Source organism: Anolis carolinensis, unplaced genomic scaffold (assembly GCF_035594765.1).
Source record: "Anolis carolinensis isolate JA03-04 unplaced genomic scaffold, rAnoCar3.1.pri scaffold_14, whole genome shotgun sequence".
Lineage (NCBI taxonomy): Eukaryota > Metazoa > Chordata > Lepidosauria > Squamata > Dactyloidae > Anolis > Anolis carolinensis.
The window spans coordinates 10,150,404-10,162,766 of record NW_026943825.1 but is presented as its reverse complement, the minus strand read 5'-3'; the positions used below and the strand labels follow the sequence as shown (position 1 = coordinate 10,162,766).

General features: G+C 40.2%; 1 protein-coding gene across 1 annotated transcript; it reads right to left on the bottom strand.

The window, feature by feature from the left end:
* Positions 1–1,273: 1,273 nt before the first annotated feature.
* On the bottom strand, positions 1,274–11,840 carry tnfaip8l2 (TNF alpha induced protein 8 like 2). Its single transcript, XM_003228545.4, has 2 exons — positions 11,341–11,840; positions 1,274–2,212 (listed from the first exon to the last, which is right to left on the bottom strand). The coding sequence occupies exon 2, from the start codon at positions 2,205–2,207 to the stop codon at positions 1,647–1,649; it is 561 nt and encodes a 186-aa protein (XP_003228593.1). The 5' UTR covers positions 2,208–2,212; positions 11,341–11,840; the 3' UTR covers positions 1,274–1,646.
* Positions 11,841–12,363: the final 523 nt, after the last annotated feature.

Here is a 12,363-nt window from a genome sequence, read left to right as displayed (position 1 = left end):
TCACTGGGCCACTGTGAGTTTTCCAGGCTGAATGGTCATGCTATATTGGGTGGAGTGTCAGGAGAGAATGCGTCTGGAACATGGCCATACAGCCCGGAAAACTCACAGCAACCCGTAAGAATATGGCCCACACAGAATAAGACTCCTCACATTTTGTATATCTCAAACTTGGTTCCTTGTGGATGTTTATGGAGCAGTGGATTCTGGGGGTTGTAGCCCAGGATTGAGATACCAAAATGCCAGGAATACTGTTTGAGACTGAGGGGAAAATGCAATCCAGGGACCTCAAGTATTACTCATTACAGATGGCGGTTTCTGTGATCAGTGATACTGACTCACTGCAATGTGTTCAACAAGGTAAAAGGTCTGCAAACTGAGGCTTTTAGGGAGCTGGGGGTGTTCAGCTTGCAGAAGAGAAGATGGCGAGGTGGCGTGATAAAGCCACCTTTATATAGTTGAAGGGATGTCATGGAGGAGATGGAGTCAGCTTGTTTACTGCTGCTCCAGAGACCCGGACATGAATCGGTGCATTCCAATTTCAAGGGAAGAATAATCGGAAGAACATCCAAATCTAGGATGCTGTGAACCGCTTGTGTTGGGAACCTCCTCCCAACCAGCGGATTTCTCAGCAACTTCTCTTAGCTTTGAAAAGAGAGATGGTGGAGATGTGAGTGTGAAAATATTTTCAGTCTCTTTCCCTGAAACTTACAAGAACAAAAACATGGCCTCCCTGATTCCCTGAGATAGTTAGTGACCTCTTTCTGGCTACCTTGCCTTTTGGCTCTTGCAAAGTGGGTTGTTGTTTCCTAGATCTTGGATGGTGGAAAGGGACAAGAACCAACTGGAAGGAAGTCTCACAGTAGCTAAAGACCTTTCCCTACATTTCTGCAGGCGATGCTTGAGGTACACAAAACAAGGGAGCAGAGTTAAAAATAGAAGTGCTTTGGCTTTCTTTGGCCTCAAGTGTGAAGGGGAAAAGTGTATCAGATGGTGGCCCAAGGAAAGTCTCAGGAAGAGTGTCCTGTTTGGACTACAATTCTCTAGGGAGGGCATTCCAGAGCCGTGGAGCCACCACCGTGAGAATTTTGTCTAAAACGGGAACTTTTTGGACGTTTTCGCCTGCTTTCCCTCCCTTTTGGTGTTAAATTTATTTTTTTTTAATCTGGGCAGGAATCTCCCACTGTGACAGGTAGCAAGAAGAGAATATTAATCACATTATCTGCAAACACGTCACCAGGATTACGTTTGTTCTCACACCTGTGATACACACCCATTTGGAAAGTTGAGCTGTCTTTAATCCCAACAGCAAGCATTCAGGACCAAGTTTCTAATCCTTACGGACAATGTCAAACCCACAATGGGGATTCAAAGGAGCGAGGTTGGGAAGTGTGTTTAGTTTGGAGGGATACTTCTGTTGGAACCACAAATTCCCAAATTCTCTGGGCACTACTGGCTGGGTTCTGTGGTGGTCACAAAGAGGATTTGCCCCATAACGTTGGCTATAGAAGATGCTATTCTTCCCATCAGGATTGCTAAACTGAAGCTATGTCGTCCCCGTACAGTTTAATGTTGTCCACAGCCCACAGAACTGAGCCGATTAAAAAACATGGGACGTTTCCCTCCTGTTCTTCTCCTCCGGATGGGCTTCACAGTCTTCCTTCATCGATCAACCGGTTCAACCCCGCACAGATCTTCTTTAAGTGTGGCTGGTAAGGCTCTCCGGGACTGTAGGCTCGAACGAGGAGCTCCGGGTCGGCAAAATGGTCAAAGACGTGGCGGATCCTCCCGTGGGACTTGGGAGTCAGGTGCTTCTCCACCAGCTTGAGCAGCAAATCCCGGCATTCCTGAAGAATCTCGGCCAGGACGGCCTTCTCGAAGGTGAAGTCCACCTCGTGGAAGCTGATGGCAGTCATGGCACCTTGGTGGAGTTTGTGCTTGAAGGCCTCAGCCCAACCCAGCTCCTCCTCGCTGAAGCGGTTATTGCGGTACAGGACCGAGATCTTGACGGCCACCTTGATGAGGTTCTTGAGGACCTTCTGGGACTCTGCCCGGTTCTGGGTGTACTCTTTGGAGATGCGGTAGAGCTCATCGAGGATCTCGCTGCTGGTGTCATCGATGAACATGTTGGCCATGGACTTGCTGGCCATCCGACTGAGGATTTTCTTCTCGGCTTGGAGGGCCAGGTTGCGGGAGCTGAATGTCTCCATGTGGGCTGTGCAGAGAGAAACACCTGTTAATGATTGTTCTTAATTTGTTAAGGCATACCCTGCCTTTGTCACAATGTAAGACCCAAAGTACAGTACAAAATGTGTGTTGGCCAGTGTAACAGCAACATTTGCATATTCACATAGAATAATAAAAAAGAAAGATTGACTTTAAAATGGTACTGTAGAAGCACAAAGTTGTGGGAAGGAAGCCTAGAGCACAAAGTGAAGAAGCATCATTTTCTTCATGCTGTACTCAATCATCATTCCAGCCTCCCTGCGTTTCACAATTCATGAAGCCAAACATACCAGTAATAAAAAACACAAAAAACCCAAAGTTTCTCAAAGCAGACAAGAGCAAAGCGGACAGCAATCTCCCAAAGAGGACAAGAGCACAAGGCACGGAGGCTGCTTCCTTGCAAGCCCTGAAGCTCTGTATTCTCGTGCTGGCGCTCTGCCTGGTGCTTGCTCTTAACTCAAGATGCTGCTGGTAAGTCAAAGCAAAACAGGACTGAGCAACAACTCTTAACTCAAAACACTCTTAAGTTGGGACGCTATTAAGTCGAGCTTCCACTGTGTAGGCCAGGGGTCCCCAAACTTTTAAAGCAGAAGGCCAGTCCACAATCCTTCAAACTGTTGAGGGGCCAAATTATCATTTGAAAAAAAATACAAACAAATTCTGATGTACACTACACATGTCTTATTTGTAGTGCAAAAACAACAACAACAACAATGAAATAACAATAAAAGAGTATTACAATATTTAAAAATAAAAACAATTTTAACCAACATACATTTATCAGGATTTCAATGGGAAGTGTGGGCCTGCTTCTGGTCAATGAGATAATCAAGTTAATTGGGATTGTTGTTGTTGTTGTTGTTGTGTGCCTTCAAGTCATTTCAGACTTTGGGCGAGCCTAAGTCTAAACTTTATTTATTTATTTATTTACTACATTTGTATCACACCCTTCTCACCCCAAAGGGGACTCAGAGTGGCTTACAAATTATATGTACATACAATATGTTATATTGTCAGCATAGAACACTATTAGCATTATATATTACTATATTGAACTATACCACTATACTGTAATATTATTAGTAATATATAATTAATACTATTGTATGATATTATTATTATTAGTGTTATATTACATTATAATATTATTATCAATATTATATGTATATACAATATATTATATTATAAAACTGAGGGCGGGGGCCAGGTAAATGACCTTGGAAGGCCGCATCCGGCCCCCGGGCCTTAGTTTGGGGACCCCTGGTGTAGGCTAAAACAAAACTGAGTGCTGGAGAGCTTACAAATGTTTAGAGAAATGTTCTCTCTAAGAGGGTTGTTGTATGTTTTCCGGGTTGTATGGCCATGTTTCAGAAGTATTCTCTCCTGATGTTTCGCCCACATCTATGGCAGGTATCCTCTGAGGATGCCTGCCATAGATGTGGGCGAAACGTCAGGAGAGAATACTTCTAGAACATGGCCATACAGCCCAGAAAACATACAACAACCCCGTGATCCCGGCCATGAAAGCCTTCGACAACACATTCCCTCCAAGAATCTCTCGGCCCTCCAGAATGACTCGATTGTCAACTGGAAATTGACCATAGTTGTCTCAAAGGACCTAGAAATTCCTAAAGAGAACATACACCCCATTTACTCAAACCCAATGCTCACCTTTTTTTTTTATAAATTACCTCACCCAAATAAGGATGCACATTAGATCTTGTCAAACTACAGCCCCCAGGACCACATAGCAGTGAATTAAGGCAATTGGTTTCATGATTTTGAAAATGGGGGTGCACATTAGATTCAATGACATATTAGACTCAAGTCAATACAGTGATAATCAAATCTGCAAAAATTGAACCTGCAAATGTGGCAGACTGATGGCATTTAGTTACATACCTATCTTAATTGTGTAGCTAAATTCTAGCCTGACTCCCAACCCTCAATTCTGACTTATTGATTATGCAGGAAGTGTGAATTTGAATCCGTTAGGAATGCGCTAACTGCAGGGTATGCATTCCCAATTGTGATTGTGAATTACAGCCATTAACGCCTCATCTTAAACATCACATTGGAAGGGGAAATGTATATATCATTCCTCATTTACAAAACTTTTTGAACAGCCAAAAAAAAAATAGATCTTTGAATTCTGCAGGTAGAAAGAGAGAATAGATGGGGCCACCCTTGAATATTGTGAGCAGTTAGAGAGAAGGCCCTGCTATGGATTATCAATGAACAGGTATCTGTTTGTTGTAGATCTGAGAGAAGGCCGTCAAATATCTTAAAACTTGGGTGGCAAAGAATCTGTATGGCAAACCTCTTGCCATACAGAAAAACACAATGAACGCACTCTGGACAGATGGTCATCCAGTCTCTGCTTAAAAACCTCCAGAGAAGGAGACTAATAACTAATAGCAATGTAATATCCAGGCTATTTTTAACAGCCTCTTAGAAGGAGCAGGGCAAACTAACTTTGAAAACAACAGTAATGTGGTTTGAGAATACGATTTTCTTTTTTTCTTTTTAAAAAGCAAATTTGCAGCTTCCTTCCTTCGTGTTTCTTGCTTGCCACTCGCACAGATGTGCACTTGGGGTTTCCTGTTTTCATCTGTTGGTAATGTAAATCTGCAAACCCCATTTCTTCCGGAATTGAGGTTTGGGGGAGTATGGCAGGGAACACCAAGACAGAATTTCATTCAAACCTTCCAATGCATCAGGCTTCACTTATTGGGAGTTTTCACATTATTCCTTCTGATTGCTCCTCTGATTTCCAATTTTCCCAACTGCTTTAAAAAAGGTACTGGTTTATTTCTCTCCCTCCTGCCTTTGGCCTTGGCTTACCTCCATTGCTGCAAACTGTGTTCAAAAGTCATTTTGCACCCTACTTAGGAACACAAGGCATCTTATACCAATGGAAACCTAACCTAGGGTGCATTATTATTATTATTATTATTATTATTATTATTATTATTATTATTATTATTATTATTTAGAATTGACACTACTTGAGCTGCCATGACTCATTGCTACAGTTTGGAGAGGCACCAATACTTTTGGGCAAAGAAGGCTACATGCCTTGTCAAAGTACAGCTCTGAAGATGCCATACCACTGAGCCATGGCAGTTCAATGTAGTCAAACTGCATTAATTCATCCGTGGAAATGCAACTTTAATGATGTGTTGTCGAAGGCTTTAATGGCTGGAATCACAGGGTTGCTGTGACTGTGTCCCAGAAGCATTCTCTCCTGACGTTTCGCCCACATCTATGGCAGGCATCCTCAGAGGCATTCTCACAACCTCTGACGATACCTGCCATAGATGTGGCCGAAACATCAGGAGAGAATGCTTCTGGAACACGGCCAGAAAGCCTGGAAAACACACAGTAACGCAACTTTAATGATGTTTCCTTGGGCAAGCGACAGCTTTTAATGGCTTCCTGGCCTAAAGAAATCAGGAATGGAGGCCTGGAATTTTAATTGCAGGGAAGAGAGATAAACAAATGAAAGACAGGATAGTGCCAATGCCGTCAGACACCCAAAGCATGGAAGGCATATCTTGTGGCTCTATCATTTCCTGGCTGCTGCGATGTGCTTCCTTTCCTCTCCATTCCAAAGAGGATCACCTGCATACCCTTGCAACAGTTCACTGCTCAGAACTGGGATTTGTGTGGCCAAGGCTGCATCTACACTGTAGAATGAATGCAGTTTGGCACCATTTGAACTCCCTGACTCAATGCTATGGAATCCTGAGAATTGTGGTTTGGTGAGGCCCAGGCATTCTTTAGCAGAGAAGACTAAAGACCTTGCAAAATGACACCTTCCATAATTCCATAGCATTGAGCCATGGCAGTTCAAACAGTGTCAAACTGCATTCATTCTACAACAGGCATGGACAAACTTCGGCCCTCCAGGTGCTTTGAACTTGTTTTGAACAGAGTGAAGAACGGTGGGGCCAGGAAGACATCATACCAACCTGAGAGCCAGGAAGATAGTTCCATCTTGTCTCCTGTGCCATAGCAACATGCTATGCTAATTTTATATATACACACACACACACACACATGCATATATATATATATATATATATATATATATATATATATATATATATAAATAAATTTATAATAATTTATAATAATTTATAAATATATAATATATTGTATATACATATAATATTGATAATAATATTATAATTGTAATACAATATTATACTAATAATACAATATAATAATATTAATTATATATTAAATGTAATATTACTAATAATATTACCATATAATGATATAGTACAATATAGTAATTTAATGCTTATATTGTGCTATGCTAATAATATATTGTATGTATTTGTATTTCCTCGATATAGCCACAGGGTTTATTCCCTTCCCAAGTTGTCCTCTCACCCATCTGTAGCACTTTGTCACCTACCTCAGGTTTGAAATTTATACGGTGCACTTTATTTAGTCTCTTTTAACTTGTGTTTAATTATGTTATTAAGTTTGCTATTTTACCTGTATATGTAAATGTCTGTTTTTATAATTGCACAAGTCTTTGTACATTTGATGTGTTTTATATTGTTATTGTTTTTATCTGGGTTCAGCCCTTGTAAGCCGCCCCAAGTCCCTCCAGGGAGATGGAGGCAGGGTATAAATAATAATAATAATAATTATTATTATTATTATTATTATTATTATTATTATTATTTTATTATAACACAGCAAACAAGATAGATATGCTGGATTTCATTTCACAAAATCACAAGTCGAACACTTCCCAAGTGTCTAGGACTGTGTGATGTATTTTCGGATGATGCGTGCAGATCCCAGCAGGGTGGCCTTTGGCAGATCGTGATTTTGTCAATGTCTATTGTTTCCAAATGCCGGCTGAGATCTTTTGGCACGGCACCCAGTGTGCCCATCACCACCAGGACCACCTGCACTGGTTTCTGCCAGAGTCTTTGAAGTTCAATCTTGAGGTCCTGATAGCGGCTGAGTTTTTCCTATTGTTTTTCGTCAATGCGACTGTCACCTGGGATGGCAACATCAATGATCCAAACCTTTTTCTTTTCCACAACTGTGATGTCTGGTGTGTTGTGTTCCAGAACTTTGTCAGTCTGGATTCGGAAGTCCCACAGTATCTTTGCGTGCTCATTTTCCAATACTTTTGCAAATAATAATAATTATTGTTATTGTTATTATGTTCATTTGACTTGTAAGCCGCTCTGAGTCCCCTTTGGGGTGAGAAGAGCAGGATATAAATGTAGTAAATAAATTAATAAATAAATAAACTTCAACTCCTACCAGCTGTTAGGAATTGTGGGAGTTAAAAGTCCAAACATCTGGAGGGCTGAAGTTTGCCCGTGCCTGTTCTACAATGAAGAACCAGCTTATGTCTCCCCACTCCACTCTCTGTGCCTGTTTCTTCCTCCTCTTCCTTCCCCATTTGCGGTGCAGAAGCAGTGACTCCAACCGCGTGCAAAATGCCTTGTCTCTGTGTATGCCGCTTTCTTTTTAGCAGAAGGGGGAAGTCAAAAGATAGCAAAGGAAATACATCCGAAACTGATGAAATCACAAGAAAAAATGTTGAGGAGATGAATTTGGGCCTTTAGCCTTCTCTACCAAAATGTCTTGGTTCTTCATCAAACTACAAATCCCAGGAATCCATTGCATGGAGCCATAGAAATGAAAGTGGTATCAAACTGTATTCATTTTAGGATTTTCTCAGGTGCTAGGGAAAACTACCCAAAATACAGAGCATCCAAAATATGCAAAAACAGGATACTTATAGTTGAGCATGCAGCTCACAGCAAGCAGAGGTGAAGTATCATGGGGCTGTAAAGAATGTATGCAAAGTTCTGTCTTAAAAGATTAAAAAGGTTTATTTACAAAAATAATAACCACATTTCTTAATAGTAAATAACTATCGTATATAATCGAGTATAAGCCAACCCGGGTATAAGCCGAGGCACCTAACTTTACCACAAAAAAACTGGGATAACTTATTGACCCGAGTATAAGCCGAGGGTGGGAAATGAAGCAGTTACAGGTAAATTTCAAAAGAAAAATAGATACCAATAAAATTACATTAATCGAGGCATCAGTAGGTTAAATAATGTATATATATGGATATAGATATACAGGAACATGGATCTATATGTATATAGGATTTGCAAAGACCAGCAAACATATGAGGGGAAAATTCATATAAAAAATTAATGTATATAGATAGATAGATAGATAGAGATATTGCAAATATCTGTATCTATCTATCTATATACATTAACTGCAAATAATTATTATTATTTACAAAAAATAATAACTAAATTTCTTAATACAGTAGTAAAGAACTGGGTCCTGGCGACTCTAACTAACCCCATATCTTCTAGGGTTCAAAGTGAGGAAAAAATCTCCAAACACTACATCTCTTCTGACACACAAGCAGAGAGAGATCTGAATACGCACAGCACACACCAAGATGTAGAAGTAGAAGTCAAAGACAAAAGGCATGCATCTGCAAAGCATCCATTCTATAGAACCAATCAGAATGAGAGCAGAAACAGAGAGGAGAGAAGAAATAGATACTTTCCCACTGTCATTTCCCAATGGATTTCCCTCAACCTATTCTAAACTAACTACTCATTGAGGACTGCAGACTTGAGCAGTGTGGAGTTGAACTTCAATAGATGAACAGTCCACTGTTTTCAGCTGGAAAATCATCCTTTCCTTCTCTCCTTGTCTCTCGCATTGGAGACCTGCCTCTCTCTATGTGATTTGATTTGGAAAGAGACTCAAAACCGCAAGCACTTTGCATATGCCCAGAGGCACTTTTGTTGGGGTTTGTGGGTTGGAGGAATGCTAAAAAGGAGCTGCTTCCGGGGAAACAAGAGTTAGGCCTGATTAACCAAAGTTGCCAAGTTTTTCTTTTCTTTGCTTTCACCATCCCGGTGACTCAAGCCTCAGGGCTTGTCCCGACAGGTTGGAAGACAAAATGATTTTTTGAACAAACAAATATATATTAATGCCTGTAGTATTCAGGTTGGATTAGATGGTCCTTGTTGACTTCTCTATGCTTCCATGATCATTCTCACGCACACAACGAAAGCTCCGACAATTCTTTGCAAAAGCTATCCAGTTCCCTTTCCCTGCCTGCCTCAAAAAAAGCATCTACAATGTACAACTAATGCAGTGTGACCCCACTTGAACTGCCATGGCTCAATGCTATGGAATCAGAAGAACTGTAGTTTTCTGAGGTTATTAACAGTGTTTGGCAGAAAAGGCAAAAGACATTGTTAAACTACAAACACCTTGATTCCATTGCATTGAGCCATAGCAGTTAAAGTGGAGTCAAATTGCATTCATACTTCAGTGGAGATGCAGCCAAAGAATTGGAAAGGGGTCCCTCAAGGCCATCTAGTCCATCCCCCAAAAGCTAAGAAATCCAGAAAGAGCATTGCTGCCCAGGGTCTGAATGGTTCTCACATCATAGATTCACATGGCTGGAAGAGACCCTCAAAGGCCATCCAGTCCAACTTCATTCTGTCAAGCAGGAAAACACATTCAAAGCCCTCCCGACAGATGGCCATCCAGCCTCTGCTTAAAAACTACAAGAGAAGGGTAAGATTTTCTGAGTGTATTAGGGGAAATGACCCAAAATAGCAGAGCATCCAAACTATGCAAAAACAGGATACTTATAGTTCAGCATTCAGCTCACAGCAAGCAGAGCATGAAGTGCCATGTGATTGTAAAGAATGTAGAGTTTAGGAGACAAACATACAGAGTTCTGTCTTTAAAATCATGAAGTTTATTTACAAAAACAATATCTACATTTCTTAATAGCAAAGAACTGGGTCTTACCTATTCTATAACTCCATTTCTTCTAGGGTTTCGAAAAGAGAGAAAAAACTGACACGCAAGCAAAGAGATATCTCAATACACACAGCTCACAACAAGATGTAACAGTAGAAAGTCAAAGATTAAAGTCATACACTTGCAAAGTATACATTTTTACATGACCAGTCAGAATGAGAGCAGAAACACGGAGAAGAGAAGAAATAGATACCGTATATACTCGAGTATAAGCCAACCCGAATATAAGCCGAAGCACCTAATTTAACATAAAAAAACTGGGAAAACATTGACTCCAGTATAATTTCAGAAATAAAAATAGATACCAATAAAATTACATTAATTGAGGCATCCGTAGGTTAAATGTTTTTGAATATTTACATTAAGCTCTAATTTAAGATAAGACTGTCCAACTCTGATCAAATCATTATTCTCATCTTCTTCAATGTAAATGTGCTTATGTATCTTTTTAATAATAATAGAGTAAATAATACATGTAATAATAATAATAATACAGAAAAATAATACAAGTAATAATAAATAGAGTAAAATAATAAATGAAATAATAATAATAATAATAATAATAATAATAATAATAATAATAAGATCAGTGAAATTATACATGTAATAATATTAATAATAGAGTAAAATAAATGTAATAATAGCAACAATAATAGAGAAAAATAATAAATGTACTATATATTCTGAAGTATAAGCTGACCCAAATATAAGCCAACCAGGACCCTCACCTGAGAATAAGCCGAGGGGGACTTTTCCAGTCTTAAAAAAAGGGCTGAAAAACTAGGCTTATACTCGAGTATATACAGTACATTCCCACTGTCATTCAGGAGATGGGGGAAGAGATTTGCTCAGCCTATTCCTAAACTAAATAACTACACCTCATTGAGGACTGGAGACTTGGGTAGTGTGGAGTTGAATTCCAACAAAGGAGACATATAGAATCCCAGTTGGACGATACCTCCAGGGGTCATCTAATCCAACCCCATTCTGCCATGCAGAAAGGCACCATCAAAGCCCTCTGGACAGATGGCCATCCAGCCTCTGCTTAAAAACCAGACATCACTAGACTTCAACGCAGCATGCTTCACTGTTGAATGACTCTTAAGTTCTTCCTAATGTTCCTTTTTAATGCTCAGTCGAAATCTATGCTCCTATGACTTCAAACCACAAGCTCTGTCCTACCCTTTAATGCCCATAAGAACAAAGCAATGGAAGTGTTTAAAAAGGGTCCTTCTAGTCCCTTGGGTCACTCACCGTGGTTTCCGATGCGTTGGGCTCATGCGAATTGTGAAGGATGTCCCAGCATCGAGACAGGAAAGCAGAAACTGCCCAAAAGAGAAGAAGCAGCCGAAGGAAACAGAGAGAGACTTCCTCAAACTCAAAGGCCCGCCCCGTTCAGATCCTCAATTTAATTCTTTACAAACACACAAACACACACACACACACACACACACAGAAGCACAAACAACTGGGTGAGACCAGACAAGACGGAAATCTAAGACAAGCAACCTGGACGGTCCACATATTTGAAGGCTAACTCAGTGGCTCTCCTGCCTCCACGTTTCTGCCCTCGAGGTATTTTTTCCCTGCTCTCCTGCTCAAGTGGACTTGTCCAAACACGAGTTTTATAATCCCAGACGTCAACATATATTTCCTATTGCTTTTGTATCACCAGGCCTTTGGTGGGCTTGGCATTCCTGGGGTGAGAAATTAAAAAGGGATCGTCTGCTTTTCCAGCAATCGGGTGATTTCAAACTCACTACCTTGTGTCTATTCTTGATTTGGTTAGCTCTGCTGTCATCAAATAATTGATTTTCAGTTTTTTGTATTACAAAATGCATGAGGTTGTGGGTGAACTACAACTCACATCATACCAGGTTAACCCCCTGACATTCCATTAGTACAGTAGTCCAACATAAACAGGCCGGCAGAACATTGGATAAGCGAAAATGTTGGATAATGAGGGATTAAGAAGAAAAGCCTATTAAACATAAAATTACATTATGATTTTACAAATTAAGCACCAAAACATCATGTTTTACAACAAATTGACAGCAGTTCAATACACAGTAATGATATGTTGTAATTACTGTATTTATGAATTAGCACCAGAACATTGCAACATTTACTACAAAAACATTGACTACTAAAAGGCAGACTGCCTTGGATGATACAGAACATTGGATAAGTGAAGCTTGGATAAGTGAGACTCTACTGTACTTAGTTTGTCATGTTGGGCAACTTTGCTCTGGATGTATCATTGGTGGGATTTAGTGT